The 11,987-nt window shown below is 47.3% G+C and overlaps 1 protein-coding gene across 1 annotated transcript; it reads left to right on the forward strand.

The window, feature by feature from the left end:
- Nucleotides 1-1,920: 1,920 nt before the first annotated feature.
- On the forward strand, nt 1,921-11,893 carry Mterf2 (mitochondrial transcription termination factor 2). The gene is made up of 2 exons (XM_038315083.2): nt 1,921-2,025; nt 10,487-11,893. Exon 2 carries the CDS (start codon nt 10,541-10,543, stop codon nt 11,705-11,707), a length of 1,167 nt encoding a protein of 388 aa, XP_038171011.1. The 5' UTR covers nt 1,921-2,025; nt 10,487-10,540; the 3' UTR covers nt 11,708-11,893.
- Nucleotides 11,894-11,987: the final 94 nt, after the last annotated feature.

Raw genomic sequence — 11,987 nt, forward strand, 5'->3', positions numbered from 1 at the left:
GGAACCAGACTTTTAATTCACAAAGTTTCCTCATTTCCTTAATTTAGTGTTCTGCTACTATGATAAAACACCATGACCAATGCAGTTCATAAAGGAATGCATTTAACTTGGATTATGGGTCCAAAAGATTAAACTCCATAACAAAGCAAAGGAACAGCTGAGAGCTCACATCTTGGTAAGATTTAGCAGAGAAAATGTCTGAATGTCTGGGAATGTCAAAAGTCTGAAACCTTAAAGCCTGCTCCAACAAGTGCACACCTCTTTATCCTTCCCAAACACTCTGCCAGCTGGGGCCTGAGTGTTCAAACGTTGAACGTGTAAGGGCCGTTCTCATTCGAACCACTGTAACCATTAAAATTTCCATGCATTGCTTATATCCTAGAGACCTCAGAATTGTCTCATTTTTGTAATTTTCTTGAAAATATGCAGGGTAGTAGTCCCATCATGGTGTTCCTCCTAAGGCTTTTTCTGTGTGCACTGTACTGTCATGGCAAAGTCTGAGCGGCATTCATTTGATACGGTTGGTGCAGTTAGTGTCCACCCTTGATTGCAGTGTGCAGGGTACATACTCCTCCAGCACTCGTGCAGAGCGCTGGTGCAAACTTCCCGTGCCCTGTTACTCTCTTCTGCTCCCCACCTCCTGACTGACTGCATAGGGTGGGATTCCAAGTCTTGACTTCACAACCTGTAACTGTTTCTTTTTTGTTTGAGTTTGTTTGTTTCGTGGTGGTGGTTTTGGTTTGTGTTTGTTTTTTGAAATCTTATACTGCAACTCAGGCTGGCCTGGAATTTACTGTAGCCCAGGCTGTCCTTGAACCCACATCAATCATCCCTCATCCACCTTTTGAATGCTAGGATTACAGGTGTGAAGACTGTTTATTCCTTTTCTATGTCTTACTGGAATTTCCTATTTCCAAATGAGAATAGTACATCCAGAATTCTTGTAAAAAAGACTGTAATAAATTCGCAAATAGTGTCGATGTACCAAGAAGGGTTATTGTACATAAATACCCTACTCTCTGTAATAGCTGCTCAGTTAATTCCAGTGACCTACAGAACAGAATTGATCTTGAGTTGAGAACTCACTCTGCTTCCGTGAAACTCAAGAGCAAGTCGTTGGTTCCTCCAACTAAAGCCCAGAGCACAAACCTCAAGAGGGGCAAGGCTGCAATCAGATTTGATTACCATTTCCTGAGTCCTGACTGTGGGTCAAGTTTTGCTCTTGGGAGCATAATCAGTAACCACGGGCCTCTGCCCTACAAGAGGGGTGGGGAGGGGCAGCAGCCTCAGTACATCCCAGCCTAGTGTGTGAGGTCCTGGGAAACACCATTTTCCTTGCTCCGCTGCAGACACAGAGTGGGCACAGGGTGCTCTGCCCGGGGTAGCGCTTAACTCTCATTGTGATTGATAACGTTGTTAATGTGATTCGTTTCTGGCCCTTGCATTGCAGTTCCACAGGCTTGGCGCTGAGGCGGCAGGCCCATAAATGTTTGCTGGTTGGGTGGATCGAAGATTCTGGCTTTGTTGACTTTATGAGTTCGGGCATCACGAGTGAGAGAGAGACCGTGAAGCTCTAGGCCGTTTGTCAGTTCACAGCAGCGATGGAGCGCGGCAGGGAGGTCAGGTTTCAAAGTTTTAAACTGTTCTGAGAGTTCTGAATGACTACAGCCTCTGGTACTGTTCGTTGTTAAGGGGCTGCGACTTTCTCCAAGGGGCCAAGCGATCAATCCGCCGGAGCTGGCTGAGACGGAAGCGCCAGGTGGCACTGGCCAGCAGTAGTCCTGTTGTGACACGCTGGTTCCCACGGGACAGCGACGCCGCCTGTATCCCGTAGTCTAATTGGCTGCGCTCCGGGCGTGGGGGCGTGGCTGCCTGCGCATCAGTTTCCAGAGCTCTGATTGGTTACCAGCCAAGGGCAAAGCGCAGCCGCCTACCTGTTTCCAGGGAGGAGAGGCCTGCGGAGCTGGGTGGGACTCAGGACCCGGGGAACCCCGCTGCGCCCTGTGCCCGCACTGCCGCCCACAGGTGAGCCACCCCCTTTTCCTCCAGCTCGGACTGAGCCCCAAGCCAGTTCACCGGAGTCAGGGTTAGCAGCTACCCACCGAAAACGTCCCCACAGACACTCCAATGGGGAGCACCATGAGTTTCTCCAGAAGAAGGGAAGCTGCTCAGGCCCCTGTATCGGCCCTGGCACTGCTGATTCCTTTGAGCAATTTTGTAGCAGCGATTTTGCTTGCAAAATTAGGATTCGCTTAAAACTCTAGGTCAGAAATTAATTGGTGTTATTGGATGGACTGTTTTAAGTATTCAAAAATGCATTTCACATCTCAAGATTGCTTAAGAAATGCGAACCTGCAGAGAGCAGATCATGTGACCTATTTACCAAGCGCATCTCCGTACATAGGACCCAGGGCCAAAAGTAGGGCTACCATTATCGGATGGCAGCCTTGGGAAAGCTGCCATACCTGCACCCGTCTTTAAGGTGGATTGTGGTCTAGTGAGCGTAGATGTGAGGGTTTTTTAAATATTCTTAATGACTTGTAATATTAACTCATTTAATACGCACTTTCACCGAGAAGCAGTGCCCCGTGTTCCTGTTGCCCACACTGCCAGCACAGAAAGGTGAAGTAGCTTCCCGAAGTTATGGCTAATTGGAAATGAACCCCAAAGCGGTGTGGCTGTGCAGAAGTAACTCAGTTTTTGCCCTCTGCATTGTTCCATGGCCTTGCTCTGTTAATTTGATTTCATTGCTTCGTGGACCATGTTCTTTGCTTGGTACAGATAGTAAACAACAGGGTCCACTGTCGTCATATGTGCAGGAGACCTAGTGCCTAGCACCCTTGAAGGCAGCCTGAGCTTAAAAAGCAAAGCAGAACAAAAAGAAACTGCTGATAAAGGCTACTGTGAAAGTCGCAAGCACACGGGAAGGTGCCTACTACTCCTTCCCAAAGTCAGTGCTGGCAGTCTGCAAACGGGCGGAGATGTAGCTCATTAGAGCACCGTGATGTGAAGGGTCTTCGCTGGTGGGATACCTACGCAGAAACATGGATCGCCACAGCCGTCCTAGGTAGCTGCAGTCCCTGGTGGCATAAAAGCCTTTAAAGGGGACGAGAGGTTTCACCTAAAAGGTCAGAGGGAGACGTTTCCTTAAGAAAGTGACACTCAGTTCTGCGAGTTAGCAGTTAGAGTAGCCCAGAGCCTTTGAAGGCTGGGGTGGGAAGTTAGTGCCTCAGGGACAGAAAGTGACTGTGGTTTGTGAGAGTGGGAGGTGGGGATTCAGGTGATACCAAAGCCCCAAGAATCTTTTCTACAAATGGTTGTGTGTCTATCCTAAAGTGCCACTGAACAGTCTGTTTGTGTGTGTGTGTGGGGGGGGGGGTGACAGGGTCACATCTGAGATGCTTCGGGGAAGCCTCAGGTGAACTAACTGAAGCTCTAGACAGGCACAGGCTCTTTGGGGACAGACTGTAAGGTAAGAAGGAAAGGATGCTTGCTTATTTGGTTTCTCCCCCCCCCACTGGAGAAACCTACCCATTTTAATGTATTTTAATTAAAATATAGTTATATCATTTCCCTTTTCCTTTTTCTTCCCCCAACCCTTTGTCAAGTATACATACACCGTACTCTCTCAAATTCGTGCTCTATGTTTCTTTAATTGTAGTATAGTTTGGTTTTTTGAGACAAGTTGTTACTTTGCAGCCTAGGCTAACCTGAAAAATTCAAGGTAGAGCAGGCTGACCTAGAACTCATGCCTCAGCCTTCCTAGGCTGGAATTTCAGACTACCAAGCCTAAACATGAGGCTGTGGAGGGACAGGGGGAGGAGCCCTAAGAACACAGAGAGGTAGCTCGGAAGTCAAACAGAACATTTTGAAAAACAAGTGGTTGAATAATGCCAAAAGCTACAAAAGCCAAGAGAAATAGGACTTGGAACTACTCAGCAGCTCTGGTTGCAAGGCAGCTGCCTTTAGTGAGAGCCATAAACAGAATAGGAAGGATCTGCAAGAATCGGCGAAGAGGATAGAACCAAGGGAACCGTGGGAGGAGCGGCAGCAGCAGTGAATGTCTGAACTGCAGAAAGGAGAGGGTGCAGCTGAAGGGGTGAATGTCAGTGACCGCATGTGGATGTTATAGTCTTTATTGCTCTTTGTAGATACTGTGCTGGCCTTTTTATTTAACAAGTTGAAAAACGTATTTAGGGGCGGTGGGGAGGTGTGCGCCAAGGTGCATGTGTGGAGGTCGGAGCTCAGTTCTCTCCATTGTGTTCGCCTCTAAGTTTAAAGTCAGATCAGCAGCCTTGGTGACAAGCACCTTGGTTGTGGCATTTCATCTGTATTTTAATAAATAAAGCTTGCCTGAGGATCAGAAAAGTAAAACAGCCACACTGGCCAGCCTTACAGACCAGGCAGCAATGACACACGCCTTTAATCCCAGTAGCCACACTAATTTGCCATAGAAACCAGACGGTAGGGGTGCACGCCCTTAATCCCAGAACTAGAAAGGAATATAAGATGGGAAGAGACAGCTCTCAGACACAGTCTCATTCCGAGATTCCTTTCAGACTGAGGTCAACGTAAGAGCCAGTGACCGGCTGCTTTGCTTTTTTGGTCTTCAGGTTAAACCCCAGTATCTGTCTCTTGAGTTTTTAATTACCATGTTTCACACCTTTACCTGCCGAGCTATCTCGTTGGTCTTTCTTTAGTTTTTTGTTGAGGTACAAAGTCGTAGGATATGAATAGAGTTCATCAAAAATTCTTCTGGCAAGGATTCCCTACTCCAGTTGCCGTTGAAAACATTTATGGGAGGAGCCAAGGTGTTAGCATTGTTGGAGTTAGAGGAAGCAGATTTCAACCCTTTGATGGGCTGGAGGCTTGTGAAGGAAGAAAATCAGGATGAGGTGGAAGCAGAGTTGGGCACGGGCCAAAGATGTGACTGCATTGCTCAAGCGCATATAAAACTCTAGCAGATGTGGAGTGGCTTTTTATGAAAGTCAGGAAGCGGCTACTTGAGGTGGAATCCATTCCTGGTGAAGATGACAGACAGCAAAGGACTTAGAGTCGCATAAACTCAGTGGATAAAGCACTTATTCGGTCTGAGAGGCCTGGCTTTGGATTTGAAACACTTCTACTTGAGGAAAATACTATCAAACAGCATTGGGTGCTACAAAGAAGTCTTTTGGGAAAAGGTCAATTGAAGCAGCGGACTGCATTGTCTTATTCTGAGAACTTGGCAGGAGCTGGCAGGATGGCTAAGCAAGTCAAGGTACTTGTGAGTCAACCTAACAGCTGAGGTCAATCCCAGCACACATGTAAAGGTGGAAATAGAGAGCCAACCCCACTGAGTTGTCCTCAGACCCCATCAGGTGCCTCCACACACATACGATAATAACAAAAAGCATTTTTAGAAAGTCATCCCAGCCTTCAGCAATCACTCCATAGCCATCAATTTCAGGGACGGCAAAGCCATCTGCCACCAAGATTGCAACCAGTAAAGGCTCAGATGATCATTAGCATTTTAAGCAATGGAGTATTTTTTTTTTTTTTTTTTTTTTTTTTTTTGGTTTTTCGAGACAGGGTTTCCCTGTAGTTTTTCTGGAGTATTTCTTAAATTAAGGTATTTTTGTATACATAATGTTACACACGGTCAACAGAGTGTAGAGTGTTGTAAACATATATGTCCTAGAAAACTAAAAAGTTGAAGGGGAGGTCTGGTATACTCGGTGAGGCAGGAACGAGGCAGAGAGGGAAGTGGGGGCTGGGCAGGGCAGCAGCAGGCTACAGATCTGAGTTGAGAGGATTCAGGTTGTCGGTGGACAGTGCAGAAAAGGGCGTTTCCACCGGTTAAGATGGTCTGACAGAAGAAGGCGAGTGTGCAGCACAGGCCAGGAGCAGAGCAGCCTGGCCAAGTTAAGTGGGTGGGGAAGGCCTGCTAACAAGGCTCATGCGGATGGATGCTGAAGGAGGCATCGTAAATTACGGGAGGACCTTGCTCCAAACGAGGTGGAAACACTGGAGGTTCTCCTCTGACCTCTGTGTGGGCGCTCGCTCTCTCTCTCACACACAGTCACACAAAGAATCTGCTGTGGAAAAAAATGTGCCTTGTTTTGACACTTGGTGCAACATGAATGGCCTTTGAAAACATTACACTAAATGAATGGCATAAAGCCAGACATTTAAACAGATGTGTGATATGGCTTCACTTATTAACCTGCCTGGAACAGGAATGGGGATGAAAGGGGGGGGAGTAGACATTTCCAGATGTGAGGTCAGGGATGGAGGGTTCTTGTTCCACGGGTACAGAACTTGTGTTTGACTAGCTACAGAGGTTCATAGTTGTACAGCATTGTCAAAGTAGCCTCTCCACTGAAATACTGCCATGCCTGTGTTAGCATCTTACCACAACCTGTTAAAAAGTGAGAGCTCTAACTCGTGCCTGTAACACCAGCGTGTGGGAGCCTCTGTCTCTCTGTCTGACTGTCTCTAAAGAGTGGTTACTTTGAAGCGCTAAAAGATAGCAGCAGCTGAAAATGAACTGGAGAATGCAATTCTAGAAAAATGACGCTGTCCCCTTATGGAGAGTTTGTCCGTGTTAATTTTTATGATGCACCAAGGACAAAAGGGCACAGAGAAAATCATGCCAAAATAGCATATTAGCCAAAGGTCAGCCTCGCAACGAAACGCTTCACATTTCAGAACCAGGAATTGCTTATATGCTTGTGTTCCTTAGGATGCCATCCAAGATTAGCAACCTCGTGTGCGGCTCTCCGCTCCTCCCTGGGATTTTAGAAACCCATTTTAAGGGGCAAACATGAAGTGCAGGTGGCTGCCCGGCAATAGGCGTGAGCTGAAGTTGGCACGCTTGTGCCGAGATCCGTCCATTACAAATGCTTGTCCGGCATCTTAGTGCCACGGCTAGACTTTACAGGTTGTATTTGTTACTCAGGTTTTTGTTTTTACTGCTAACCGTGTTTGCCCAGAGGAAAGGAGAGGCTGCCTGGCTGTCCTGATGACTACCTCCAGCTTTACCTTTCAGTGAGCAGAAACGGGTACAGCCTCCCTTTCCCTTTGCCTCATTTGATAGGCGCCTCTGTCGGTGGGAGTGGCTTGACATGGAAATGGGGCTGCAATGTTCTTTTCGTTTTGCAGGATGAGACCCTCACACCAAGCTAGCTATTTTATCCGGTGTCCGAGCTACACAGTATCTGCCCCAACAGTCATGGGACCCTTGGCTCTCTGGGACTTTGTCAGAGTTATAGACAGAATTCAGATGTAATTCCCATGTGCAGCTTTGCTCTGTATGTTTGAAAGGTTGTGTGACAAGGCAGGGAGAAGAAGCAGAAGGAAACACTAAGCTATGAAGCACGTGCCTGCAATTCCAACTCAAGAGGCTGAGGCGTGAATGCCATAGTTTGAGGCTAGCCTGGGCTACACATCCAGAGCCATATAGCAAGACCCCACCTCAAAAATAATGAAGCATTAAGTTATCTATAAATGGCAGGGTTGTAGGTTTTTTACCTGCGTCTGTTCCTCAGAATTCAGAGCTCTGCAGAGGGTGTATTAGTTTTATGGAGTTATTTTGGAAAGCTGACATACTTAAACGTTTCATTTACCCTTTGTAAATTGGTCTTCTGTCTTAATCTTGGGATTTGGGGTTTGTTTGTTTAGCAGAAGAAAATATTTTGCTTTAATGCATGTGGGCTCTTACAGGAGAACAGCTTAGACTGGCTAATCACGATAGAAGCTCACTACTCATCAGTTCTGGAGGCTGCAGGCTCTGTCCGAGGACAGCCTGCTCCTCACAGATGACACCTTCTGTGTGTCTCACAATGAGAAGACAAGCAATCTCTTCAAAGCCTTTTTAAAGTATAGTTCTATTCTTTGAGAATTTCATACAGGCATACAGTGTATTTTGGTCATATTCACCCCTGACTCCCCACCCTAGCTCATGTTCTGGACCCACCCCTCCCAAATCCAGCTTAAAGTTGTATCACTACAAGACTTTGGCTCCTGTAGTTCCCGTGATAACTACCACGTATTAGATACTTACTCAGGGCAGGCCATCTTCAGAGGACTTGAAATATGTTCACTCCGACAGTGCCCTGTAAGGTGTGAGTGTTGTCCTGTTTCTAATGCTCACCAACACGTTTCCCGTGAGGTATTTTTTGAATTACTGTTTAGTCTGAAGCTAACAAACTTCACGATCATTCCATACGTTCAATCCAGGGCTGGGCACAGGCAGTTCAGCCACAGAGCCTTCGCCCCACCCCAGCATGAGGTCGGGACGAGAGGCCAGAACCTGCAGAGTAGCAGCGGTGAGAACCTGGATCTGCCTGGAGCCCGGCATACTCACCAGCTCTTTCCCGCTAAAACTGACAGCCCTCACAGAAACTGTCTTAAAGATAATATTTTTATCTTGCCTTGTGGCCTTGGGAACAATGTAAAGAAGGCTAAACTAGGGCTGGAGAGATGGTTCAGAGGTAAAGAGCACTGGCTGCTCTTCCAAAGGTCCTGAGTTCAATTCCCAGGAACCACATGGTGACTCACAACCATCTGTAATGGGATCTGGCGTCCTTTTCTGGCCTGCAGGTAGAGTACTGAGAATACTGTATGCATAATAAATAAATAAATGTTTAAAAAAAAAGCTAAATCGCTAGTAAGACAAGCCGTCTACGTGAGAGGCTCCACTACCAACCAGCGCCCTGCACACAGTAATCATCTGGCTAGGACAGATCTGCGGTCAGCAGCCTGCACGGCAGGAACACTGGTGGTGGCAAGGACGGAAATGGCCGCCTTTGCGCTTACCCTTTCAAGTCTGCGAACACAAGGAGCTGCGGTACCGACAGCTCAGCTCTCTGTGGCAGGGCCGACTTCCCAAGAACCCTCTAAAACTTTACCAAGCCCTAGGGCGTGTGCCTGTTACCAGAGACGACACAGTGGTGAAGGGGTTGGGATACCAACACTTAACACCCTGACACGTAGACTACTTTGAATTAAAGCTACTTGAAAATAGACACTGGGTCATTCTGACTCTTCTGTCCAGGAGCAGGTGGGATTCCCATGGGAAACACCCTGCTGTACTGAGGGGTAACCCTTCTTAGACTGAGTCTTACGGAGTACCTCAGCTCTGACGTTCCTCACACAGTGGAGTTGCTCACTGTCTGTCCCCTTCCGTGTAGCCTGTCCTGCTCTGGGTCCTGTCTTTGTATGGGCTTCCAAGACATGTCCAACTCGTAGGAAATAAACTGACATCTCTCCTATTGACCATTTATGTCCCTTTATCGCATGGGCCCAGCGAGGACTCTAAGATGGAAGTGGAATATTGCAGCCACTTACATGGGCAGGGGCCGCAATGCTTCAGACGTGTAGCGTCTTCTAATAGGTGAGGAAGGCAAGGGCTGCTTGGGTAGACGTGAGGTCCTGCTCAGATCACCACTGTGTTCAGCTGGATTCAGCTACCTCACCCAGCCTTACTCAGTCAGCCAGCCAGGTTCCGCATGGCTGGTGTAGCACAAGGTGGAAGGGTCACCGTCACACAGCTGGCCTGATTTCCAGAGGTCTCTCGAAGGCTCACACAGCACTTCTCACTTAGCTTGGCTAAGATCGACTTTAATCCTGAATTTATTTTTTTAAAGTTGCATTTACATAGTTCTAATAAAAACAAATATGCATCTATGAACTCATTTCAAAAAAACAAGGTCAGCTCATCAACAAGAATAAAACATAATGAAAGATGACATCTTCCCTTCCTAAGTCTACCCGAGCTAAACATCAACTTGAAAAGAAAATTATCTGTGTAATATGAAGCACGATTAATAAAAACTCAGAGACAGAAATTGGGGTTCAACCTGAAGATCCGCAAAGCAAAACAGCCAGCCACTAGCTCTTACCTCTACCTCAGTCTGAAATGGCGATCCTGCCTCCAGGAATCTCAGCAGGAGAATGTGTCTGAGAACTGTCTCCTCCTGTTTTATAATCCTCTCTAGGGCTGAGATTAAAGTTGTGCATCACTGGGATTAAAGGCATGCACTGCCAAGTTTCCATGGCAACTAGTGTGGCTACTGGGATTAAAGGCGTGTGTCACCACTGCCTGGTCTGCAAGGCTGACCAGTGAGGCTGTTTTACTTTCCCAATCTCCAGGCGAGCTTTATTTATTAAAATACAATTGAAATGCCACTACAGTAATATGCCACCTAAAAAAGAAACATAACTGTTGTAGGAAAGGGGATTTGTGTCCGATCAGTTGAGGCCTTTGAACCCCATGCCTTCCGACCTGCAAATGGAGCCCCTCCTTCACAGGATGGATGCAGGGCTCAGGCAGGCAATGTTTATTCATAGAGGACGAGATGCCTTCAATTAGGAGATGGATTGGAATGGGGTGGTTTCCCCTGCTATCTTAAATCTTTCATCTCCAGTTACTGCTCAGAACTCAGGTTTCTGAGTACCTGTCCTAAAAGTCGGTGTTCCTTTAAAGCCTTCATCTTCCTTACAGGCACAATGTGGACATTCTTAGTTTAGGACGCGGGGACGAGCCAGGGCTTACAGCATGTCGTGGAGGATGCCGTGGAGGGTGCTGATGGGACCCCAGCTCTGCAGGCTGCGTCTTTACAGAACGCCGCCACCAGCTCTCAAAATCAGACCTTTGGCGTGTGCCACCTATGAAACGGACAGCCGGTCAAAGAAAGAGAACACGAGAACAGTGGCTGGGCTCCATGCGTGCTCCGTGGACATCAGGAAAATCCGCAGGCTGAAACCATGGGTGCTTCTAGAGGATGACACCCACGTTGAAGAGATCGCGGACATTCTGAAAGAACTAGGTGCCAGCAAGGCTGTGGTAGCCAGTATCCTAGAGCGCTGTCCAGAAGCCATCGTCTGCAGCCCTGCTGCGGTCAAGGCCAACAGGGAACTCTGGCAGATGGTCTGCAAAAGCGAAGCGGAGCTGATCCGGTTAATAGAGCAGTTCCCAGAGCCTTTCTTTACTGTCAAGGACCAGGAGAACCAGAAGCTCAATGTTCAGTTCTTTCAAGAGCTGGGGCTCAAGAATGTGGTGATTGTCAGGCTTCTGACAACTGCATCTAGCATCTTCTGTAATCCTGTAGCAAACAACAGGCAGATGATCGGGGTTCTCCAGGAGAGCTACCTAAGCTTGGGTGGCTCTCCGGCCAACGCCAGAGTGTGGCTGCTGAAGTTACTAAGCCAAAACCCATTCATTGTGTTGAGTTCTCCCACGGCTGTCGACCACACACTAACGTTTCTTCACAGGCAAGGTTTCACAGACTCTCAAGTTCTGCAGCTGCTGTCCAGACTGAAAGGGTTTCTTTTTCAGCTGCAGCCAGGAAGCATCCAGCAGAGCATTTCCTTCGCTAAGACGACTTTTGAGTGCACAGACCGTGACCTGCGGCAGTTAGTTGTGGACTGTCCTGCGCTGCTGTGTTACCCTGCCCCAGTTCTAGAAGAGAGGATCCAGGCACTTCTGAAGGAAGGAATCTCCATGGCTCAGATAAGAGAGTCCCCAATGGTCCTTGAGTTAACGCCACAGATAGTCCAATACAGGATAAGAAAGCTGAACTCCTTGGGCTACAGAATAAAAAATGGGCATCTAGCAAGTCTAAATGGAACAAAAAAGGAGTTCGAGACTAACTTTAGCAAAATGCAAGCCAAGCAAGGAAGGCCGCTATTTAACCCTGTGGCACCATTAAATGTGGATGAATGACGGGGAGCTTCTTTCTAGCAGGGAAAGTGACCGATTCACAAACAAGCGATTCAGCTTGTAAGTACTAGGGAGTCTCAGGACCTACTGAGATCTGGGCTGTGTTCAAGTTACTTCACAACCGATGGCCTCTGACTCAACTGCTGTATTTTAAAATATAAAATAAATATAAATTGTGTTTAAATAAAATCAGTGACTTGACCTTGACCTATTACTCCAAAGCATCACTTAGCTTGATAGTTCATACAGACTGTTTTGAAGGAACTGATAAGTGCACACTCTT

The sequence above is a fragment of the Arvicola amphibius genome, chromosome 17 (genome assembly GCF_903992535.2).
Source record: "Arvicola amphibius chromosome 17, mArvAmp1.2, whole genome shotgun sequence".
Lineage (NCBI taxonomy): Eukaryota > Metazoa > Chordata > Mammalia > Rodentia > Cricetidae > Arvicola > Arvicola amphibius.

What these genes read in the sequence shown, in the direction of transcription:
- Mterf2 (XM_038315083.2), top strand. Translation starts at nt 10,541, where the DNA reads ATGTCGTGGAGGATGCCGTGGAGGGTGCTGATGGGACCCCAGCTCTGC.